The 26,211-nt window shown below is 43.5% G+C and overlaps 1 protein-coding gene across 2 annotated transcripts in view; it reads right to left on the minus strand.

Moving 5' to 3' along the window:
• The window catches only part of tle2b (TLE family member 2, transcriptional corepressor b), a 78,208-nt gene extending 62,581 nt beyond the window's left edge, over positions 1–15,627 (minus strand). For both annotated transcript variants that reach the window (XM_085449812.1, XM_085449811.1), the window contains exons 1-3: positions 14,726–15,627; positions 3,470–3,567; positions 2,282–2,345 (exon numbers count right to left, since the gene is read on the minus strand). In XM_085449812.1, the coding sequence (XP_085305938.1) occupies positions 2,282–2,345; positions 3,470–3,567; positions 14,726–14,749 (186 nt within the window). In that variant the 5' untranslated portion in view covers positions 14,750–15,627. The remainder of the gene's footprint in view (positions 1–2,281; positions 2,346–3,469; positions 3,568–14,725) is intronic.
• Positions 15,628–26,211: the final 10,584 nt, after the last annotated feature.

A 26,211-nucleotide genomic window follows, 5' to 3' on the forward strand; every position in this document is an offset into this window, starting at 1 on the left:
TTAAAAACTTTATAATGAGGTCAGTTTGACAACCTTTCATCTTTAATGCACATGCTTTTGTGTTGTTTGGAATCCTCAATCAGCATTTCATCATCCAGTTGCTTGAATTTATTGATATGCAGTATGCCATTAATTTAAAGTTTTATAGTGTTTATGCAGCTGCCAGAAAATGCAATAACTTTAAAATGTAATGAAAAGGCTCCCGTATTGGGAGTAAGTGACAAATCATGGAAATACAATTAAGTGAAATCAGAAATTCTGTTATAACTCAATTGTAAATCAGAATAAGTGAATAATAAATAACTTTAATATGAGCTTGCATACCTTTTGCTGAACAGCCACTTAGATTGCAAGCAGCACAGCGGATTTCTGTTCCAGTCGTTTTAAAGATGTCATTATAACCTGAGTGAGCGACCTGAGCAACATGCAAATCTGCTGGTGAAACACTCAGTCTTCTTCTCGTGAAACTAAAATATTTGTTAGACAAAAGAATTGTACAATCAGCGTGTTATCTCAAGACATTTTCACACATGAACTCAAGCCAATTTTGAGATAATGAGGTTGGCTATTTTCCACAGTTGTTCTTTCTCACAGCAGGATATAGCCTGCTTCAGACGCGCTGGCACAACTGGAAGTATTCTGTGTCATTTGGCAGCAGCCTGGATGGTGCGTGCAGGAGGGGAACACTGTACTACTATCTGTGTTATTTGCACATCGGTACAAAATGACATCACGCAGACTCTGGCTCACAGGTTGACTGGCTTACGTCTGATCCAACAGCACGAGGCAGTTGTGCTCTCACGTATCGCCCAGAAATGTTCAGGGTTGCAGTGCATGCGTGAAAACAGTTTCAGTGACTTCAATCACACAATTGTCCAAACATGCTATATTAGCTGAAAGAACTATTAGGAGACACTGGACGGAAGTAAGGGTCACAGCAGTAAGCCACCCAAGTGCAGTGAGCTGAACAATGGCGCATTTTCTTCTTCTTTTACTTTCATTTCCAGTTTGCAGACTAGTTTTCATCTTCCATGCACTCTACAGGTTGTTTCGTTGTGCTTACGACCAAAGCACTTGCATGGAGGTTTTTAGTCTTTTTAGTCTGCCCCAGGGCAGCTGTGGCTACAACTGTAGCTTGCCTCCACCAGTGTGTGAATGTGTGGATGACTGGGTGTGTAAAGCGCTTTGGGGTCCCTAGGGGGGACTAGTAAAAGCGCTATACAAATACAGGCCATTTACCATTTATATGTAGCGCAGTCTCTGCGACTAATTTAACCTAGCGACAGCTAGCAACCCCTAACAACACCTCTCCAGCTGGTCAGGAATTACACTATTTCCTTAGCGATCAGAGGCTGTCAGGCCTTACCAAACTACTGTACGTAATAAGAATAGCAACTGCTAGAGAGTGTTCTTATGCTCTTTTATTTTTTAAAAAAAGGAATTTTGTTTTATTTGGAGAAATGCATGTGTTACAGCATTTGGCATGCACTTGTATCAGGTCCTCGTAAGGACAGAGGAACAAGGTCGTGTGCAAGTATGGATGAATGAACGAGTACCCTGTACATCCTGTGTGTGGGTGGGTGTCTGTGTGGGTGTGGGTGTGTGTTTATCTGCTGATCTCCTGCCTGTCTGTGGCCATCTACATCCATCTGTCTGTCTGCCAGTTTGCCTGTTTAGTGCTCTCTCTCTCTACCTTTCTCTCTCTTTTGTCAGTCTATCTGCCAGTCTGCTTCTCTTCTCTCTCTCTCCCTCTTTATGTCTCTCCATCTGTGTGTCTATCTAGCTTACGGCCCTGATCCTGCCTGCTCTCCCAGGTTTATGAAATGCGAGCAGCTTAGCAGATGGTGCATATCGTATTCTGGTCGGCTCTGTGTGGGTTTTGTACCACAGACGAAGGCTTACGATACATGTGAGCCTTTAGTCGCGCAGACACACCGACACGAGGAGCTCAGGCTGTTAGCACACGGGAGAAAACAGAGAAAAAGAAGAGCCAAAGAAAAAGACAATATAAAAGGTCTGAATGAGGAATAAAATATGGCGAGAGATACGGAGGCAGGTATGAGAGAGCGAGATAAACGGCGTGTGAGAAAAACTCTCGATAGCAAAGACTCTATTGTGCAAATGTGCAAGCGTGTTCTGCTGTTATTGATATTTAAGATACTTCCCTCGATATATACCATCTATTTGATTTTAACCCAGCAGACTCCTCTCAGAGAGCCGAGAGCCCTGGTCAGACTAGTCAATTAACATATAGCTTTGGTAAAGATGTGACTGGACTCACCATGATGTAGTGCCTCTGCATCTCAGTCTTCTCACTGGCCAGCTTCTCACACTCCAGCTTCAGGCTGCATGAGGGTGAGAAAAAGCACAAACACATGAATGAAATGGTTTACTTGAATCCAGTGAAATAATTTACACAGGACTCAGGACATAGTTTAGGTTGCTATGCCATACATGCCAAAAAAATACTATTTAAGGTCTAAGGTCTGCTTAAAGTAGCACAGAAAATGTTCACCTTTATAGCAGCAACAGCCAGAAGGGCGTCTCTCATTCTTGACTGCAGTTCACCACAGAAACAACACGTGTGTGGGAAGGTGTCCGATTCGGTGCTACCAAGTGCAACGTTTTTTCAATTCTGCTTAAACTGCACATTTGCTCTGCATTTTTATTATTGTTATCGTTTCTAGACGTGACAGGTATTTAGAGTGCGTGGTTTTAAAACGAATCAACAGTGATTAAACGAAGAAAGTTCCAGTGGGTCATTATTATGAAAGGCGTTAGTGATGCTCTTTGATTTTGTAGATATGTGTGTGTTTTGCACAGATCCACCACACCCTGCAGTGAATTACTGTTAATGTATCACAGCAGGCTGTTCAACCTGCCCGCTGAGGTGTGAGAAAGAGGCTTTTATTTTTTAACCTAACTCTTTATCTCTATTAGCTGAGGTCATTTCAGGTCAACCAGCCGTGATAAGCTGATCAGTCACCTCCAGCAGTTAAAAATAAAAGACCTGAATTACCTAACTTTCTTTTTTTATGTTGGAAACTCAGTTATACTGTTGAAAAAAAATGCAGTATTTTAAAATTAGATGTGATATATTTATTTCTTATTAATATCATGTTAAGGTTGATACGGACAGACACAATGATAGCATATTTCTCCCCAAATTAGTGTAAACGGATGCCTATTAGACTGAAACTTATGTAGAGACAGCTAAAGAGAAAGAATTTGGTATGACAGGCATCCCATATTTCCTTATAAAGATTAAAGGACACATGTGCAGCCATTCTATCTTTATTATTTGAACTGAATTACAATTTGTTGTTTCTATATTAAGACTAGAAGAGCGTTACTGGTTTCAAGCTTCTTCAGGAAGCTTGTTTCGTTTCCCAACAATATTTATGTTTTTAAATAAATTTGTGTATCTGCACGCATGCACAAATGGATTTGTGTAATGTGTTTTGGGTACCTGTGATACTGAGCCTGGAGGAATTGGAATTCCTCCTTGATTCGGTCCAGAGTTTCCAGGACTGTGAACTTGAAAGACTGGCCAGGTTGCAAGGGGACCTGCACAGGGGAGAAAACAGAACAAAGAGTGGTTGAAAAACAGATAGAGAGGTGTGAATGTGTGTGTGCCTGTTCGAGAGCAGACTGTAAGCACTGCTGTAAATGTGCAGGTGCATGTGAACCTGCATACTGGAGTGTGTGCGAGAAACTGTAAGTGTGTTTGTGTGTTTTTGTGTGTGAGGGAGCAATGCACGAGGAGGAAAAAAAGCCAAGATGAAAGTGAGAGGGAAGGTCACTTCCCCTTCCCACACATCATAAAAGCCTTGTCCTCTCTCTCTCTGTTCTCCTCCTCCTCTAATGACTCTGCCTCCTTCTCTCCACTGCCCCCCTATCCTTTCTTCCTCTCCTCTCGCTCTCCCTCGCTTCCACATTAGCATCCTCTTCACTCTGGCAGGCTGCTAATGTATTCCAGCCTACAAAGAGCTGAGAAGGGAGGAAACATCAAATGAATAACTTATAGGGAATCACGGCATCGTCTCTCACCTGCTAAAAGCCAAAGAAGGCCCAACAAAACAAGCATCTCCCAAGGGTCCCCCACCACCAGCCCTCCGTGCCTGTCTAAAACGCTTTCGACAGCAGCCCTGCTTCTCCATAGTCTTCGCAAAGTTTGAGAAACGAGGCCAGTGTTGAGGTTTTTCGATGCAGAAGTTGTTTTGTTTGGGGATGGGGCTGGAGTACGCGGAAGAGCACGAGCGTGTTTTTAATGACACTGTCAATCCTCGGAGGACATTTTTATGTAAGAAGACACCAGTTTTTTTTTTTCCATTCTTCTCCTACTTCCTCCGAATTTAGACTGATTAATTTTTCTGTATTATGACGCTCACTGCGAGCCTAGCAGACTGGCACCTGGCAGTCTGCTAGGCTCGCACTTCTTATGACCTGTCAGAGTGCAGTCTCACCACTATCCCCTTTAAATTCCTTTGACAAGGACAACTCATCTGCTTCCAGGCTGCAAATAATCCCCGCTGTGACCATGAGCCCCCCCACCAAAGCCAAGAGCATGGCAGTTGAGGACAGAAGCCAGATTCCTGTAGTGTTTGGAGACTAAAGGGGAATTTATGCTTCTGTGTTGTATCTATGCTGCACAAAAACCCAAAAGCCTGTGTTGTAACCCGATGTGCGTCTTGCTATAAAAGTAACAGCACGTCACGTCGTTGCAGCCTGCAGCCACAATTTTTCCCAATCAACTGTAGGAAAACAGATCAACTTGAAGAGAACCGCCAAGTAGCATTTCGTCAGGGAGACTGCAGAGCAACACAGGCGCGCAGAAGTGTAAACTGAGCTAAGTCTTCCGCTGTCCTACAGGTGCATAACTCAATGCCAACATCTTTTCTGCCTGTATCACAACTATCACACTTGCACTAGGGACAATTTTGAGAGAATCACACATAGCTGCCTATTTCGGACACGTTCGCTTTGTTTGGTTTAGGTGAGCTCTGCTGTACACTAGTGGTAAATGCACCAGAAAATTAGCTCCGTCCTGACATTCTGCAATCTGAAATCACACGGACTTCGTACCAAGGAGGTACCAACTAATGTCCAGTCAGATTGCATCAAACATTTGCACCTTTGTCAAGTAAGTTTTAAAAGTTCAGGGCTGCACTGCAGGAGCAAAAGGCTAACGGTGGTTATTAAGCAGAGGCTAATACGCCCTTGTTAAAGTTTGTTGATATCATATTTATTTCATAGCTTTCTTTTGGTTGCTTTGGTTATCCAAATCAACTATTGTTTGTCTCTATACCTATCCACGCGTCCTTCTGTGCAGTCATCCATCCAATCAGAATGAGCAGACTGGTGCTGTCGCTATGGCGCAGTTGGGTGGCTATCGGGCAACAGCCACGGCTAAAAGATTGGCGGTTTCAGTGGTGGCTCTTCATTAGTCTAGACAAGCACAATTCAATTAGATTTCAATTAGTCCGACGGTGGAGGTCAAAGACGCGGTGGGTTACCCAGTAATTAATCCGGGGAGCCGAGCTGAGCCCGAGCTTAACTGAACTGAGGCAGGCATGGTGGGGACGTCTAGATGGGTGGACGGACGCAATACACACAAACCCCCAGGGTGTGTGTGCGCGCGTATAAGGGAGGGCGTAGATGGGATACATGATGGTGTCTGCCAACAGATCCCCACCGACCTTGATTCACACCACAGACACCCAGTGGGGGAGGAGAGGCGGGAGTGTGTGTGTCGGGGGGGGCTTGCAGACCATGATCTGGCACACACACACACACACACACAGCATAAGCTTATTGAAAAACACATAAACAAACATACACTGTGCATGTAGGTTCACAATTTAAGTACACAGTGCCACACAAACGACGCACAAACTCACACAGGGAGGGTAGGGACAGAGGGATGGATTGACTGGGGGGGGGGGGGGGGGTCAGAAGAAAGATAGATACTCATCTGACAGACAGAGGGGTGGATGGATTGAGGGATGGAGGGTGTGATAGACTAGTCTGACATTCTTCCAGAGGAATGAAAGAACGAACAGAGAGACAGATGATGAAAAAGTGGTGTGGCTGCTGACTGAGAGAGATAGCCAGCCATTCATCCGTCTGACACTGAGGCGAGGGGAAGAGGACATAGGGAGAGAGAGACACAGACTCAGACCGACCGGGTAAAAGAGAGAGAGATGCTGTGTTTGCTGTAGTCAACACAGCCCGGTCTCTCTACCCTGTCCGTCGGCCTGTGGTAATACTGCTTCTACCATCTGCTGCCATGCACACATGAGCACACAGACAAAGTGCTGCTGGCTCAGCAGCACTAAGTCACATAATAAAGCCCATAGTCACAGATCGGGATTATACAAGAGATCTGCGAGTCACAACCGTTGGTGTCGCCACGGCGTCCTGTGCTGCGCATCTGCTGGACAAAAACTCGAAAAATGTCTTACTTTTGATTTGCCAGTTGCACCTTTTTGAATGAGTTTCAAAGAGCCTGGAGCGATAAAGCTTCTTATGCACGAAAAAGGAAATGAAAAATACAACAAAAAAAAGTTATAAGGTCCCGAGGCAAAAGGAGAAATATTCCACGCTTGCGCTGAGCTCTTTCTGTCAGAATGAAGAGACCAGCATGGGAAGCTGGAATGAAAATAGTTCATGCTTAAATGTAATAACAGGAGACTTAGTGTCTTACTCAAGGACACTTAAGCCAGTAAGAGTAAGATTGAACTTCTGCGAGAGAAGCATCAGCAAGCAATGCTCTATGTACACCAAACAAACACTGTTGTTTGAGTGTATGTGTGAGCCTTCTCTCCTATATTGTGACAGATGGCAGACCAGACTGTTAGGGGTCCAGTAGGGCGTCACGATGAGCCAAAAAACAGCCTAACGCCTCCCATGTTTTTATGTGTGACTGTGTGTGTCTGTGTGCGTGTGTGCATTTCAGAGAGAGCACCATATCATCCAGCATAGGGGATCCTGAAACCCAAAACTGATCCAGTTAATCTAGGAGGTGGAGGTGGAAGAGGGGAGAGGAAGAGAAATAAAGGTCACTTGTGCATAAACACACACACACATGCACCATGTGGGCCAGCAGTCAATCACAATTTGGACGAGCTGGCACGGGTAAGCAGAGAATTAGGAAGGATTATGTATATGGTAGGAAGCGAGGGGAGGGGAGTGGTGGTTGAAGCCTATTTTACCGTGTCACGAGACGGCACGGGGGAGGGACCCACCTGCTGGACGCAACTATTACCTGTCTGTCAACTGATCCACCTGTCAGGAGTTTGACTGCAAGGGCTGTAAGGACATAACGACCCTCAGCCCTGACAGATTTTCTAGGTGAGGCCAAGTTTTGGTGGGCTGGTGTCGTGACTTTCTGAAGGTTGATGTTGACCTCCAGCTTGAACTGGGACACTCTGGAGGTGAGCGAGTAAGAATGAGCAACTCCAATCCGCAGTAAAATTGGTGGATTTGCATGATCTGGACCGGAAACCTGCTGCTTCACGAGTTCCAGGCAGAATCCAGAGGAAGATTGATAGGAGGATCATTGCGGCATCTGCAACGATGCGGATGCTTTAGCGCTCTGTTGATTTACTGGTCAATCTATTTTCCTATCCTCATCTACTGCCATGAGCTGTGGGCATTGACTGAAGAGATACAAGTGGCAGTAATGTGCTTCTTCAGAAATATCATAAAATATTTACAAAGCAGTTTCTTAAATAATTGAAATCCTGCATTGTTTCTATGCCTGCTTATTTCCATCAGGCGCAAACAAACTACCTTGCACCATCATATCAGTCAAAATAAAAGAAAAACCAACTGCGGGACGTGAATCACGCCGTTTGGTGCCAGCATCAATTTGAGTGTGGATACTACAAACAGAATAAAGACACACATTACTCTGGTGTTTTAATTAATTTAATCATTTCTTAGGTGAAAAACTCAGCATCGTCAAATCTCATGTAGCCTTTACAAACTGTCATTCAGTAAATGTCACTAGTCAATGTCACGGTACACACACGGGCACTCGTTTTTTGTGGGAAAAGTATTAAAGACTGTGAATTTGCGCATGAATACTTTTTCCAACTATTCAATTCACGTCTGTTTTCTGTACTTTTTCAGTTATTTTTTTAAATTGCCAGGTATCAGGTCAGCCTGCGTCTGTGTCAGTCTCTCTGCCTGTCTGTCTTCTGTTCAAGCTGCTGCCTGTTCTTCCAGCACCGATAGCTGCTGCACGAGAGGCAACTGTGAAACAGATTCAGGTCTGGGAATGAAATGATTCTTTCTGTCTGCTTGTCTCCTCCACCTATCTGTTTAGCCCCTGGCACACTTTCCACCATCACATAAGTATTCGCACGGTATAAGCAGGCATGCCTATGCATGGACGCATTCATTCAACCAAAACACCCACAGAACACTTTTCTCTTTTGTTTTTCTTTTTCGTGCCCTTTCGCTTGCCGTTCGGGCTCATTCTTCCCTCCTTCTTCTCTTCTGTCGCTCTTTACTCATCCTTCCTGCTCCCTCTTTTTTCCCCCCTTCCCCTGTGTGTCTGTCTGAGACAAGCAGAGACACATTCAGATAGCACATGAAATAATAATTGGCTGGTGAAATATTTAGGAAAAAAGGCACACGAATAGATGAGAAATGCCAAGTGTGGCAGAGGAGTGTCAGTGCCCCTTGTGCATGTGTGTATATGTGTGTGTGTGTGTGTGCTGTGCGCACGCCTGCATATGTGTGAGCTTGAGTATTTGTGTCTGCTGAAGTGAGCAGTAACATCAGGAACAGCTCCTTGGTTTAGGCTGTGTGTGGATGAAAAGCTAAACATAGAGGCTTAAGGGAAGGATGGTAATGTAACGTACCTACATATCAGCAAGGTTTTTATGAAGCCCTCAGAGTTTCATTTTTGTAAGTCTGTCCCTGCATTTCCACTCAAAAGTATTTATTACTAAGAGAAAAACACTCATCCAACAGTCCCGTTTAGAGGTTCTGGCTCTTTCTTTGTGCTGAGAACTCGGGGACATCTTTTGCTATTAACAGTTATTTGGTTTTTCAAGCTTTTAAAAGCTTAAATCTTAACAAACTAACACTTAAGGAGATGCAGTCCGGACAGTTTAGGGAAAACGGGTTGGGACATTGTCTGAAGCGGTTTTGTCTCACACGTATCACACAGCAGGAGAAAATCCACTTCAGATGCATTCCCCCTACTGGAGACTCTCAGTGTGGTTTAGTCGAAGAAAGCGCCTGAAAGGAGCGTGCAGATTTTTAACCGCAGCATTTTCACAATGGCACAAATCAGCGCAATTGGTCATTACACAGCCTTTGGATTAGGCTGTTTAATGCCGGGGTCTGACTGAGTAGGACATTTGGATTTTCACATACTCCTCCATGAGGTTCAGAAACAGCTACAGTCGGTAAGAATTTGAATCAAGACTGTTTCCGGCTGAGAACCGGCACAAAAATCATCTAATGCATCAGAATTGCATTCTTCAAGCTTGAAATTCCTTTCATCTATCTGGGATATTTTGGTCTTCCATATGAAAAATCATCAGTACTAAAAATTTGGACAGTTTGATATAGTCAAGCTTATTTCTTTTAAACTCTATAAACTTCTGTTAACTCAGGTAACAAAGACTTTGTCCCAGAATTATACACAGACCAATTGCGCTCAAGTGCACAGTCGCTCCCCGGAGGCACATTCTGAGCGAGGAAAAACCCTGACGTGGTACAATAATTATTTCAATTTCATTGTAGTAAAGCTTCAGCTCACTCTGAGATAATAACCCAGCTGGGTGGATGCTAATAAAGAACAAAAAAAATATTTTTTCAGCAATCGAGAGGAGGATCAATTAAAAAAAACTTAACAAAACACAACTGCAAGCTAAATCAAATGCGCTGCTTGTATCAATAAGATCTAATCAATGTTAGTCAGTGTTCCAGTAGCCCGAAAGTGAAATAGACATTGAATCAGCCCGTCAGTCCACTAGTTACCAGTCAGTCAGAAAGCAAGCCAGTTAAAGCTGCAGCTCACCAGTCAGCCGTTAAGCCAGAGGTGGATTACAAATAAGGGAAAGATTGGCAGCTAAATGAGTCTCTGGACTCGATCCAAGCCTCGCTCTGATCATTTCTTTTAATGGCAAAGAAAAGAACACAGAACGCAGGATTTGAGGATGAAAAAAGGCCTGTTTTTAATCAGAGAGGAGCCTTAATCTGGGTGGCTGCTGATGGCTGATCAGGAGTAGCTGCTTGGTTAGTTGTTTGACTTTTTGCTTATCCTGCGGGTCGTCTCACTGCAGCTGTATTGTTGTTGCTTGACTTTTTGCCATTTAGAAGGTTGCCTCTGAAATGCTGAATGAAATTAAATGTAAACAACACAAGGACAATGTCTCGGGAGGAGGCGAGAATGTCATCTGTGGGAGGTTACAGCAATCCTCTGTGCTGTTTACCATACGTAGATGTCATTACAGCCACAAATGTTTGGAAAAAAACAAACTACCCAACACAGCTGGCAAAAAAGAAGAAGAAGAAATGGCAGGGCCAGTGTGTGCATGTGAAAGCAAACGCTGCATATTTGTATGTCTGCAGAACAAACTAACAATTACTTAATTACTGCCAACGCAATGAAGTCATCTCAACTAGTCTGACACACACTCATCAAACGAGTTTAAGTTGCACAGAAACACTTCGGCGTCTCTCGCCTCATTACTGAGTCATACGTACTTTCTGTGGCCGTCTATTGCAATTAGTTTGTCAGTCTGTTCATGGCCACAGGAGAAGCAAGCTCATTTCATACATGCACAGAGATGACTGTACATTTTAAGTTCTGCAACAAACACTTTCCCCTTTACTTGTCTGGAAACTCATTGAAAGGCAAATATTGAACAATTTAATAACTGTAACATCATGATAGATGTGGTTAAATATCTCCAGTATTTTTTTTGCAACCTTTTATTATTACAATTGTGGAAAATTCAACACCTTTCTCTTCCTGGCTCGACCATGCTTTGCTCTTTCTCTTCTAATTGCATATGCTTCTGTCCTCCACACTAGAGTCTTCGCAAATGTGGGATCCAAGGAAGAATTTGTAGCACACACACAGGGAAGCAGCTTAAGGTGAACACACAGCCAAAATGTGTAGATTCTGCACCTTTAAAGAAACGTGCAGAGAGTTTGTGTGGCTGTGAAATACACTGTATATAATGACGTAGAAGATAAGTACGCGTGTATATTTCAGTTTGAGTCTAATCATGATCCCCTCTACAAGCTAGGAGTCCCTGACATCTCTGTTAACCGTGAAAATAAACTGGAAATCTCTCCCTTTCGCCCCTTCTTTCCCTCCCCCTGGCTCACTGGGGTGTGGCAGCCAATCAAGGCCTTGTACATTCACAGCAGCAGTCGAGGTCGAACTGGGACAATATTTATTGTTACTGTTGTTGGCACATACACACACATCCACACACACCGCCACGGCTCTCCTTTTGCACTTCCACTTCCAAATCAAGCACACACACATGCAAAAGTTTGGGGGTTCATATCCACCCTGCAATACTGGCATAGAGCTGTCTGATTGGTCCCAAATTCCATGTGCAGCAAGTAAACAAACGTGAACCATAAAAATAAATAAACAGAAAGAACGAGGGGTTCTTGAGCATTTAACTGAGAAATAAAAACTAACAGCATTACAGCCAAGCACATGCATATGGTTACACACAAACGCACGTAAGACAGCACTGAACCTTACACTGGAGAAATGCACACTGAGAAACACACATCTAAGTCAACAAACAAGGCGACACACACTCACACACAGCTAATACAAATATGCGCACACTCGCAAAGCACTAAAAGGAAATAGACACCTAAAAGAAAAAGCACACGCGCTGCAAAACACACATTAAACAGAAACACACCTCGCACAACCCCCCCCCCCTCTCTCTCTCACACACACACACACACACACACACACACACAGTTCTGATAACGCTTGCCACAAAAATCCAGTGGAACCAATTACAGCTCTGCTCGCCTGGCAAATCAACCCTCAGTTTTTAACCCTTTCCCACCAGAGAACCAGAACAAAGTCTGACTTTTCCAAAAACAATTAAAATGACAACAACAGTAATGATGCAGTTCAAGCCTTGCATCCTCGTTTTATCCATTAATCTGAAGACATCACTTCCAAATAGGCATGGGTCGGAGCATGTCACATTCAAGGCAGCCTGTTGGGAATTAAACCGACATGTCAGACTGAAGAGGAAAAATCACATCATCAATCATGACTTAACCACCACTTTAGATGAAGAAATCAAGTATATTTAAGACATCTTCAGACAAACTTTCAAATAAGTTATACTTCATAACCTAACTTGGTCGTGACATGAAACCATTCAAAGTTACATTATCAGCTCTTGGTAACGCAGGTTTCACACAGATTTCGTAAACTGTTGTGGTGTGATCAAAAACACACACAGCTCGTACTTTACTTTCACATTCCTTACAGTTTGTCTTCTGATTGCATTTACCAGTGACACTCATCAGCTGTTTGATGCAGTCGACTAGTTTTTGAGGAGAATGTTTGATGGGGATCCGTGTAAAAAGACAGCAACACAGAAGTGTTTCTTTACCACAAACAATTAAGGCAATACAGCGATTACTGTCAGAGATGATCTGACTCGTGCAACTTTCAAGCCTCTTTTAAATGAATGGAAACTAATGTTTGACTGAAAAAAAGGGAAATCTGCCTCTAAACTAGAAACACACTTTTTAAATGTAAGCTCATTCCTAGAAACCTGCTTGATGTTATTGAAGGGAGTATATATTTATACCTATTACAACCTTTTCCCATTCACATAGGCACAATTCAAGTATCTAAACAACAAACTAGTATGAAAACAGGGAAAAATAATAATATTTAGCATTCCTGCATGTGGAAAAGCTGACGGACTGCTAAAAAGCTAAGAGTACAAATTATAAGTAAGTCTGAACTGAGCACATGTGTATATGCATATGAGCACACTCACACAGTGTCTACAAACACAAGCGCATGAAAACTCAGACAACCACACACATGCGCGCACACACGTAACCGTTCTTTGCACCCTCGCACCTCTCCACAGATCACATTTCACAGCAACACCAGAAATAAAGTTCCTCTGGCAGAGGAGGGCCGCAGAGGAAGAAGCGAGAGAGGAGGAGAAAGACGGGAGAGAGACAGAAAGAGCGAGATGGAGACTATTGATCGGTTGGAGTTGGCTCAATCTGGCATTGAACTTTATCAGAAAGGCAGAGCATCGCAGCAGGAAGCTTTCTGATTCGTCTCTAAAGGAGAGAACAGAGGAATGTTCGCGCTCTATTCTTCTTTCGCATCTCTCATTCATTTTCATTTCTCTTTCCACCCCCAGCCGTGCCTTTTTAAAGAATTCTTTCTAGCCTTTTTTGCCCCCCCTCCTCCTTCTTGGCTCTTACATCTTTCACTTTCTCCATTTGTATTTACTCCTCTGTTTCTTCCAGCGTCTTTTTCTCCCTTCTTTTCCCGCTGCTGCCTTATTAGCATTCTGTCTGTACGTATAATAGATTCCTCATGCCTTCCTCTTGTGGAAATGTCATTCATAATTCTGTGTGATAGCTGGCTGGCTGGTTGGATGGCTGGCTGACTGACTGAGTGGTTGGCTTGCTGGCTGACTGTGAGGCAAAGTGGCCACTGACCCATTTGTAGCAGATACAAAGAGACTGACAACCAAATCTGATTATAGCAACCAGACCAGGGCCCTTGTGAAACGAATGGCCTAAGCCAAACTGAGCCTAAGCTGTCATTCATCCTTCTGTGCTTTTTAGTCTACGTATTTAACCTTTATTTTACCCTGGCAGGTAAATTAACGGCAAATTCTTACTGGTGGTGGAGGGTGAAACTGAAGGAGGGATTTTAAAGAGGTATTAAGGGGAAGTACTTGTGCACTCACGACCTTTCGTAGTTGTAATGGAAATGAATTAAGTAGAATTTAACTATAAATTAAATGGCCTATGTCTATGTGTGTGTGTGTGTGTGTGTGTGTGTGTGTGTGTGTGTGTGTGTGTGTGTGTGTGTGTGTGTGTGTGTGTGTGTCTGGGCATCTGTGTGTGTTTGCTTAACAACAGAAATGAGCAAATAGACAGCTGATGGTCTTTCACACACACATGCACACACATTAATGCAGCCAGATCTATTCTCACACACACACACACACACACACACACACACACTGAAAGGTGCAGATTCAGTTATGTGCCACCTACATTGCCAATTATCAACAAGATCTCAAAGGCACCTGGTTGCAGATGACAGAGGGGTGTGTGTGTGTGTGTGTGTGTGTGTGTGTGTGTGTGTGTGTGTGTGTGTGTGTGTGTGTGTGTGTGTGTGTGTGTGTGCATAACAGGGAATCTCTTAGCCCAAACATCCCCCTCCCCTCCCATCACGTCTCACTCCTCATGTTACAGTAAAACTAAGGAGGAGGGACAGAAAAAGACAGACAGAAGGACACAGACACATAAACAAGGTGAGAGTTGAGAAGAGGAGGGACGTAAGGAAAGACCAGCAGGAAATTAAAAAAAGAAAAAAGAAATCAGAAAGACGCAAGATAAGAGACATACTGAAGAAAAAAAAAAGTGACAATGCAATCGGAGACATAAAAAGGGAGACAGAGACAGACAGGTAAAAAAGACATAAGGAGGTACATACCGGATGCCTGCCCTGAGGGTACATGATCCCAGGAGAGGAGAGGCTGCCAGTCCGTTTGATGGCCAGGTTAGTCCCCTGGCCCTCCACTCCTCTGCCCTCCACCGGTTACACAGCCACACACACGCACACACAAACCCCCGCACACTCTCACCAGTCAATAAGTCCAGTTCCTGCTCCTTGGCAGGGTTGAACGCAGCAGTCTTTACTCTTCTGTTCTTCTTTGCTTTTTCTCGCGCGCTCTCTCCCTATATATGTATATATATATTTATCTTTTACTGCATATTCCTCTTGACGCACAACTGAAGAAGAAGTCTGTCAATTCCTTCATCCGATAATATCATGACAAAACGGAGCAGCGGACTTTACCTCCTCCTCCTCTCTTGTCCTTTCCACAGTGAAAGTCTCAGTTTCTCCTCCTTAGCGTCTCTCAGCCTTCTCCTCACCCTGTGATCAGTCAGGGTCCACACGTAGTGACATGACACAGAGAATTTCATCCAGACAAGCTCCCCTCTTCCACTTCTCCTACTCTTCGCCCCTCTTCTCCTCCTGCCCCTTCACCCAGCCGTCCAATGGCGAAACACACAAACGTAAACAAACACTCAGCTCGATCAAATAGTCTTCTTCTCTGCTTTTTCCTCCTCTTCGCCCTCTCTGTGACACACTGAAGCCTCTGCCTTGACTGCTGCCGCAGAAAAGAAGGAGGATAAGAAGAAGAAGAAGAAGAAGAAGAAGAAAAAGGAGGAGGAGGAGAAGGAGGAGGGGACGGGAGTGAGAGTGTGTGTGAGAGAGAGAGTGAGAGCTTTGTTTTTAATCTAAATGTGGAAAAAAAATGCAAGAGGAAAGCAGGAAAGAACAGCAGGTCAGTGGAGGATCCAGCGGGCTTTTCAGCAGCAAGCCCTAGACTGTAATATATTGTGCCTGTTGGCTTCAACACAAACACGACAGCCTGCTAAAGCTCCTCTTAAGGTGGAACTGAGTAGATAGAGACACCCAGTCGCACACAGAGGGGCAGCAAGAGAGAGAGGCGAGAGATGGATCTCTTTTCAATTGTGGTCAGACACACAAAGCAATCAGTCATGCACAAAGAGTCGGGCTCAAACTGATATGAATCGAGATTCAAACACACAAAACGCTCGACAGCTATGCGGACAAACTCGATGTGCAGCACCAACCACACACAACAATTACAGTGATAAGTTTATTAGGCAGTTTGCACCTCGCATTAAAATGCGGCATGGACGATGCGACAGCAATCCAATCACACCTATTCGCGCACAAATCCAGGTGTAAACACACTCAGGCGGCGCTGAAGATTGCTACCGATGTGACTCCTCACACCTCAAAGGCCTGAGAAGCACTGCATCCAGGAGTTCAGACCACATACATTTGCTCCTACAGCCTCTCTAACACAGAAGAGTGCCACGGAAGTACGCACTGTAACGGTAAAGTTATCACGTTTATGTCTAAAGGCTGTGAGCGTGTTTGCAGTAATGATTAAATATGAAAGCACGGGCTGGGATACAAGGATACAACCCAGTGAGGTGTCTCATATTGCTTTCTGGTTCACCTGGAAGAAGGGTGCCACTTGATGCGCATAGTTCGAGGCTATTCACAGGGCTTGGCGTACACTTCATAATGATAAAGTTTTCCAGGGCTACCACACTAAAGGTGCAGACAGCAAGAGCCTTATCATGTTCTACAACGGGCCTAAAACTCTAAACACAACACATACGCCCCTTTTTAAAAATAATCTGCTCAGAACTGTTTTTGGTGGTTCTGAATTCTGATCTATTGTTTCTCCATGGGTTTCTTAAGGTGAACAGAAACTCACAGTATATTATTTAAAAAAAACACGTTGGCATTAAGATTTAGTTTAAAAAACAGACTATTTGTCAGAACTTGCACCTTAACGAGAACACTCAGCTGGAATAAACAACTAGACGTGCCACCTGCAGAGACTTCTGAATTAAAATGGATAATTATGGCCACATTTGTCAAAACTTCAGAGCAGGAACGCTACAGTTACGTCCACTTCCCGCCAAAGACGCCATCTAAATCAACACGTCGAGTAACTGGAGGATTACCAGCGTAACGCACCAGAAATATCCAAGCTAGAGCAAGATAAAAATGTCTCCCTGCCTACTTTTGACTCTTGGCTCCAGCGCACCTGTTATTTACAGGACTGCCCAGAATGGACCTGGACCAACTAAGACCTGGTATTTAAAGCCTTTCCACGTACAGTACGACAGTGTGGCCAAGCCGTCTTTTGGCGCAGTTTATAATGAGTTTATCCAGAGCAGCTCTGCCTTTGAACTTGATCAAACAGCCATTAATCCAGCGCTGTAGAATCGGACAGTCGGTCTTGGCATCCGTGGAGGGTTTCCAGTAAGACAGAAACTGCATTGGATAACTAGTGGGTTAGCCAGAGGGCAGCTCCAGAGCTTCAATTAAGGCCACATACAGACATCCTATTATCCAATACAGCCTATTACCACACACTATAGATCCTGGAGTAATCTGCTGTCAGTGCGCTCTGAAATGCATTGTTCTACATTTGTTCAAATGTTTGATTTGTCATTTGACTGAAACTAAGACAGGCTCTACAGTTAATTTCAGCAGACTATACATTTATGACGGGCAGCTGTGGTGGTGATGAGGCCAGACATTTCTGCTGTTAATTGCAATCTGTTGATTAATGGTGAGAAGCCTGCAAGCTAGTTCAGGCAAGCTGCAATGCATCATGCACACTTACTTCCCTGCCACCTTACGTCATATTACAAACACACCATCCGAATTTGGATATTTATCTATTTAAGCTGCAAAATTTACCGTCTCTCCCAACAAAACGCCCGTCTGACTTGAGCTCTGCTTCACCGCCTGCTGTTTAAAACCCCTCCATCACCCCAGGATCCACCTGTGAGCTCCAGGGGGATTGTACTCGTCACTCCCTAATTTAATATAAAGCATATTTGTGGGGAGTGATGAGCCTTGATGTTACACACCAATCTGTTGTTATGATAAATGAATTATTTCAGTTGTTAGCTGTCTTACTGGAATTGATTTCAGATCATTTTGGAAGGTAACTGATTTCAAATCAACAAAAAAGAAGAAATAGGATCCATTTCATATGTTCTGTCTTTCATTCATCTTAACTCTTCGTGTTTTGTTTCACCAAAAAAAGGGAAATAATTTGATGTCAACTCTTTAAATTTAAAAGTGATAAAATATGTTTCCTACATATTATCCAGCAGTCATTTAAAGGACAGAATAATGGTCGGGGGCAAAAACACAAGGATGCCCCCCAAATACAGGTTAGGGAAAAAAACATGGGTAGATTAAGTACTGTTGTTATGTTTAGCTAGCTATTCGAAACGCTAGTGCCACTTTATTACTCTAATGAAATTTGTTTTAATTTCTATAGGGTTAAATGGTGTAAATGTCTATTCCCCCGATTGGTTAGCAGTGGTTCCTGGCGGTTGCTGGCTTTAGTTGGAAAAAGTGGTTGCAAAGAATGTGCTGCACTCAAATCCTGCTAGTGATTGCCATGGTTGCCTGTAGTTTTTCATGTTTGTCTGCATATACTCCATAAGTACCATGAAATGTACTATCAATGTATCAAAAAGCCCAACTTTTAATTTCAAGGCAAACAGTCCCCATTTCTGTTGTGCGTTGCTCTTTACAGCTAACAGCTCAGAGAAAAGCTGGACAGTGTTTGCAGACTAGTCTGTGACTAGCATACAAGCAAACAACGAGGTTTTTGCCTATCTGTTCCCCTTCTAGAGCAACAGGTGGATCACTAGAGAAAAATGGGGGGGTGTAACCGGCCTGTGTGACTGGAGCTTTACCAACCATTTTTCCAGTGACTGCCAGCAACCATTCGCAGCCATACTCCTTTTTCCCCTCACGACCAGTCTCTAGGCCTGTGCGACTGACTGACTCCCGCCATGACTGTCACATGTCCAAAATAGCCGACAAGTTAATGTCTTATGGTTAATGGTCTCATGTCTGTTATATCGCAATACATATGCCTTTCAAAATAAAAGCCCAGATTTTTAAAAAGCATTTCTACCCACTATAATACTGGATGACTTCTACTCTGAAAGTGACCCCTTTCTGCTTACTATTGCTAACTAACCAATGGGAAATAATACAAAATTTAAGCTGTAACATGAACCAAAGATCTGTGTGGAGTTTGCATGTTTTCCCTCCCACAGCCCAAAGACATGCCTGTTAGCTTGCTTGTCTAAATTGGCCATAAGTGTGAATGTGAGTGTGAACAGTTGTCCGTCTCTCTGCGTTAGCTCAGTGATGAAGTGGCGACTTGTCCAGCGTGTGACCTGCCTCTTGTCTTTTAAAAGTCTGGATAGGCTCCACACCTTCACAACCCTGAATTGAATAACTAGTTAAGAAAATGGATGAATGGACAGAGAACTTGCAGAAGCTCTTATATTTTCAGTGTTTGAAATTGTCCTTACTCTCTCAGTTCATTCTCCATAAATTTACACTTGAAGCATCGAGCAGAGTTTGAGACATAATGGAAATCATGAGTGCAATCAAGCAACAGCAGCCCAAAGGTTAAGAAAGAAGCGCATCACCTTCTTCATCAAATCTACGCATCCGGATTATTCACATCCAAACAATTAATCCGAGCAGGACTAGAGGTGGACAGGTCACCTGAGGAAACTTCTGAGAGAGGGAAGCACAAAACAAAATAAAAAAACTTTTAAGTCTGCTTAAGCTATCATTTAGTGAGGAAACACATTTTTCCCTCTGATTTCCCTCTCTCCTCTTTCTAAATAGCTTTTTTCTTAGCGTTCTCTTTCACACAGACACACACATACTGTCATTCAGTGATGCCCACCACTATTCCCCATGTAGCCCATTGTACTAATCAGCATTATCTAATTTTCTAGAATGGATTATGCAGGTAATTACTCCCCCGACTCCTCACATTGGGTTTAAGAGAGACAGATAGGTAAGCATGCAAACACACAGACAGATGCAGACATCAGTACAGATCGGTTCAAAGCATTTATAGTGCCGACCTGATTTTAACGCAACGCTATATGGGCTAAACTGGTTTATGAGGGTGCACTAGCCCAAAAGGACCAAGTCACATCACAGTACCAAGTCCAGCAGGTCCATCAGTGACATTCATAGAGGCATAATCTGTTAGTGTACAACAACTGATATTATCTGGGATACACAGAGAGCCTACTCATCTCATGTTAGAGCCTTAACTGAATGTCTTCTAACACAGAAAATCACAAGAAAGAAATACTTTTGCCAATTTGAAATGCTGGACTGGTGAAACCCTGGACAACCCACAGTTTCTCTATGGATATCAAACGCATGCGTAGGAGTGTGTTCTGACTGACCTTTGCCTTTGAGTCAGCGCCTTCAGACTGATGCAAAAAGTCACATGATGAGATACAACAATGACACTATGATCTCAGCTTCCAAAGCCCTAAATAGCAGCAACAGATGATTTATACACTGTTTATATGTGTGGTAATCATTTCTAGCAGAGCGAGATCAGGCTCATGTTTATCATGGGATAAACACGGTCCTCTCATGGTCTATAATGGAAAATAACCAGTACTACAACCTAACACTACACAATGAGACAAAAACCTGTCATAGAGTTAGCAACCAAAACTTAACTATGGTACCTAATGACAGTTAAAATATCGACAAATTAGCAGTGGCGGCATTTTTACACGACGCCTGAACTAAAAATGTCCAGTGGCTGAATACACTGAATACACTTACATTCAAATAAGATCACCTATTAGTTAGGTAACAACACGCCGTAAAGGTGAGGGAAACTCGAGTTTTATGCTAACACATCTCAATTTAGACTGTAGAAAAGGACCGCCCCCCACATCCCTCACACCCCAACACTTCGGTTCCACCTTAAAAGCTCAGCTCTGACTGGGGGCTCTCTCCGCGTTCTGATTGGAGGGAGGGTCTCCCTGTTTTAACCAATTGCCTTCAGGGAACCCCACGTTGGGTCCTGATGTCATGAGGAGAGCGGGCCAATCGTGGTGCAGCTTGGCCATTGAATGGGTGTGGGCGGTGGTGGCGGCGGCGGCGGCGGGGAGGGGGGTAGCCGACGAGTCTGTGGGGATTGTGGGCATTGAAGTTCCAATTATTCTGCGCGCGCGCACAAACACACACGCACCCTGTCAGTCACGCTACATAAATGCTCAGTAAATTCTGCCGTTAATTTCAATCCCGCTATTTCTACTGCACACACACACGGTCTCTCACACAGGATACTGTACACACACACACACACACACACACACACACACACACACCTCACATGCAGTTAAGTCCAGCACGAAATTAAAGCCTTTTTTTCTTGCTCCTTTATTCCACTTCAAACACTTAAAAATTAAAATAAGTAAACATTCATGTGGAACAACCCTAACCTAAACACATAAAACGAGTCGGATATGACAAACAACCTGCAGCGTCTGGCTTTCATGCCCGATGTGTTTTCCCAGCTCTTTCTGTCTTGCTTTTTGTGTAAAATAATTTCTATATCTTTAAAGATGCAACTCGCACACACATAGTGTATAAACTCACACACACACACATGATTTTCTAGTTCCGTAGTTACTGCTGTTTGTGGCACGTTCTATACGTCGTTGTATGCAGTGCATGCGTGCAGACACACACACACACACACACACACACTGAGCTCTTGCGTGCACCTCCAGAGCGATACTGTGCAAATTTGGTGTGTCTCAACAAAACACGCTCCGGCATGATGACTCCCTTCACGGACCACATTTTACAACTCTGCACTGCAGGGTAAAAATAAAAAGCTGCTGAGTGCCATTGTACTCGCTGTCTTGTCTTTAGGTGTGTGGAAGGCTGCATAAAGCTTTATGGACAGGCTACAGAGGAAACTGTCAATGTGTGGCAGTGAAATGCAGTAAAAGGGTCTGTCTGTACCTACTCATTAAAGGGAACACGGATGCTGGAGAACCAAGAGGTCACCAAAGACAGTGATGTTTAGAGGGAAGTGCACTCCACACCGCAGTACATTTTCTTTGAATGCGAATCCTTGTCTTTGGCTCGGAGCGCACGTGTGGCTGCGTCACCTGCTGTAGGACGTCAATAGAGCAACTGGCATCTCTGCGTCTTCTGCAGTAGGTTTATACCCACATTGTTTGTCTGGAAACAATCGCTTGCTCTTTAGAAATGTCAAGCACCATAACCATGACATTTATCATTGCTGTTTCAGATTATTAGAAGTGAAATGGAAATCAAACTCCTTTGTAGCTTTGATGAAAGTTCTTTTGTTGTCCATCAGTCTTCTATTCGATTCAGGGTTTAAAGGCGCATATAAACATATACAAAGACGTCCACACCGATGTCCATTTTAGAATTACTGATTTATCAAACTCACAAATACTGGACAAAGTTGGAGGTGTCAGGCAGGAGGCGAAGAGGAAGAAGAAAAACTTCGAACTGTGGCTGCAGAGCCTCATTTAAAAAGCTTGTGCATGTATCTTTTCAGTAGTTTTAGTAATATTAGTTAGTTTTAGTAAGATTTAAAGTGCGTTCTATTTAATTCATTTCTTTGCTTTTTTTGCTGGTCCTTATTCTGCTTTTATGACTGTGAAACTTTACTGTTTTTCTAATCAAACTTCAAGGTATTCGGGTCGGGTCTATCAGATGTTTCAGTTGCAGACTGAACCTAATTGTTGCCAAGGACATGGTGGAGGATCAAGATCAGGAGTAAGTAGACTTTACTTGCTGATGTCAACTATGAGACGCAGCGGTAAAAAAAAAAAAAGTTAACTGATTGACTTAGAGTTCGTTTCTTCGAATCTTCTATTCAATTCTGATGTTTTCTGTTTTGTTTAAATGATTTCATACACACACACACAGCTGTCAGTCAGGGAAGCGATCTGCAGATCTGCACTGACTAATCTATTCAGTAATAGGAAACGGCACAAGGAGAAACCCTATCCCTGTGATGTGGGAGTCTGGAGAAGCTCTGGTGTGGTTGATGCCGGATAAATAGACGCCTATTCACACACTGGCACACACAAACAGGGGAATGTGCCGACATGCGTTACTAGCAGACCCCTACACACACACACACAGACACACAGTGCGAATAAAACTGCCATGTACATATACCTGCGGTGGGTTACAGGCCCCTGAGTGCCTGCAAACACATGTGATCTCCTGACCTGGTAGTGCAAACATTGGGCTATACTGTGAAAGGATCTGTGCATGTGTGTGAGTGCGTGCTTGTGCGTGTATTGACGTGTTTGGGTGTGACTGTGTATGTTTCTGCAAGATCAGTGTGACTTCCTGGCTGGTTGTGTGGAATATGTGCAGCAACACTCTGTGCCATAATTATCTTCGTCCAACTTATTTCCTGCTCCTTGCTGCAGGAAAGAACTGTGTCACTTCTGTGTGATGTGCATGTGTGCATCTCTATGGGGCAAGATTTGCATTCCGGCACATTAGATCTTAAATGAAACAAAACCACTTTGCCCACTTTTTTAGGAAGTTGTTTTGAAGAACTGTCTAAATTAGCTTCAAATTCAATAGTCAGCTAGGCATGAAGACAGCGTGTATGGAATCGGCAGTCAGATCAGATTATTTCTACCATCATCTTTGATGTTGCAGAATTCCTTGAGTGCTGTGTCTTTCTCTAATAATATCTCCAGTACACGGATGTTCAGATCAAACGTTTTGCCCGCCTGTAACAGGAGGCAAACTTTGGTTTTTTTTGCATGAAAGCTGGATGCACCGCTTCCTGTACCCTGCACTGCACACTGGTATTGAATTCAGAGGTTCAAAGTTCTCAAACATCGGCATAATTCCCCAGGAACATTAAACTTGTCTGGTTCAGGAAATCTTACTGTGACAAGTTTGCTTCAAAAACAGAAAGGGAAAAAAAAAAAGATGCAGCCAGGAGATAATCTTGTGGTGACTTCAGCTGATCATCACCAACACGTAGCAGTAAAACTGGGTGTGGTCCTACAGTGAATGCAACAGGCCTTAGAGGTCAGTGGTACAATACAATGCAGTTCCTCCAAACAAGACTTAATGCTATCCTTAGTTTGTCTGGTTAATTTTTCATTTACTCAGAAGTCCTTATGTCTCTTAATGGACTGTTCACCTGAAGGTCAGCTCAGCAGGAAACGCGGCAAATATCCAGACGATGGGGATCAGCATCTGGGGACGTGAAAGGACATAAAAGGAGAGGGGACTCCGTGCTTTCCACCTGTGCATCTCAGAAGAAGGGGGAGTCATGACATTTCTACGACCTGTTTCTATATTGTTCGTGTGTGTGATTGGTCACGTCAGGCCACTGACGCACACTCACCACAGGTGGACGCGATAAGTGTAGTAAAAGGTTTGTATCAGCTATCTCCACATCTGATAAGCTGTAATGTGTTTGCAGCATGTTTTTTCCCAAAATATGATGATATAGTATGCATAACTGGTATGTATGCATGTGCATACTGTACACATACTTTCAGCTTTAATTTATTGGAGATTATCTATCGGGATTTCAGGAGCAGGACCATGCCTCCAAACACGCTCCTTCCGGTTGTCATCTATATAGGTTCCCCCAGTTCTGCCAGCTGTTCATTCTCATTTACGTTCCCCACCCTGCCTCCCTCTTCGTTCTCAATTCTTTAGCTTCTTCATTTCTATTTAGTGCATGGGGATCTGCCAGGCCCAGGAGCCATCTCCACTCCCCAAACTGCAGCTCAATTCATGTCAAAGCATTCACTTTTACCTACTGAAAGCTGTAAAACCTAAAATGAGGACGTGGACCCAGCTAGTGAAAGGGCTTTTAACATTTTTAACATTATCAGTATCTCAAATCTAATTGGACAGTGGACTAATAGTCAGCTTCATGGCCAGGTGAGGCAGATACTCTTATTATTTCAAGACAAATGATGCAAATAAAAGATTTTGAATTGGTTCAAAGTTTTGAATTTGTATTCTATAGCTTTTCCTTGTCATGTTGAATGTGAGACCTCAAGTGAAGTCAGTTCAACTGGGGAGGCCAGTTCACACCATCCAGCCTGGTCAGGAACACTCTCGGACAGGTAGGGACACCTTCATTACTGTAAATACAGAGAGTTAGACTCAAGATCAGGAAGGTCAGATTAAACTTTGCCAATAAACAGCTGGAACAGTTTTGGAAACTTTGGGCAGATGAAACCAAGACGATCTGAAGCATACGACATCATCTGTCAAACACAGTGGAGCCAGTGTTACAGTGTGTGCACTTAAAGCTGCCAGTAAAATCTGTTCACCAGTGTTTTCTAATGACGTGACTGCAGGATGAATTCTGAAGCGAGCAGGTCTATAATCGCTGCTCATTCGCTCACAGTGCAAAAGCAACTCCAGAGTTTCTCAAGGTAAAGAAACGGGATATTCTTCAGTGGCAAAGTCGGTCACCTGAACCAGCAGATGTTCAGTTACTGAAGATAAAACCGAAGCAGAAAGACCCACAAATAAGCAGCAACTGAAGGTGGCCCAGCAGAGGATCTAAATGGTAAATGGCCTGTATTTGTATAGCGCTCTACTAGTCCCTAAGGACCCCAAAGCGCTTTACATATCCAGTCATCCACCCATTCACACACACATTCACACACTGGTGATGGCAGCTACATTGTAACCACATACATTGTGGTCTCAAACCCACAAACATCTAGTGATGTTTGTGGGTTTGAGACTTCAAATGATTTTCGTCTAATCTTTACAAAACACCCTTATATCATCATAATCATATTAGTTTTTCCAGTTACCCATGAGCATCTGAAAAATGGGGGACTGTGTAGAAAATGGTTCCTGTAAAAAGTGAATACTAATTTTTTTTGTTAAATCACTTGAATTAAAGCTGAAAGTCCTCGCTTCATTCACAGGAAACAAGGCAAAGCATTCAGAGGATTTTGTCTGTGGTGATGCACAGAGGAAAAATTACAAAAAATGTTTGATTGTTCAGAAACACGTGGACTACAAACTGGACACCCGGTGAGAACGCTTGTGTTTGTGCTACGAGAGCTGTTACCTATGCAGATGTGTTTGCACAACTCAGTTTGTGTGTGTGCATGTGTGGCATGCGTGTTCACACCCTCCAGGCTGTAGTAGACTGTCCTGGGATCAGACTGCTTTGCGTGAGCCAATTCTGTGACTAATTTGGACTGAGGCAGACTCCAGCAAACAAAATACCTTCTCCCCTTCCACCATTATTGTCATCATCTCGCACTCAGACCTGCTTGTGTCTCTCCTGAATGCATATAGCAATATTTACTCTTACTTTTTTAGCCAAGCTGGCAGCGTGGCTCTATGGATGGCAGCACTGCTCTGTCAGCTCTCTCAGCCAGTTTCGTCCAGACTGAAAAAGCCGCTGTGGGTGGATCGTCACTGAATTTTCATACTTGAGGTCCCCAGAGATGAAGCCCTCCGCCTGTGGTGATCCCTTGACT

Source organism: Copadichromis virginalis, linkage group LG23, assembly GCF_057382275.1.
Source record: "Copadichromis virginalis isolate Kocher_CV1m ecotype Utaka linkage group LG23, C_Virginalis_male_GT1.1, whole genome shotgun sequence".
In the NCBI taxonomy this organism is placed as follows: domain Eukaryota; kingdom Metazoa; phylum Chordata; class Actinopteri; order Cichliformes; family Cichlidae; genus Copadichromis; species Copadichromis virginalis.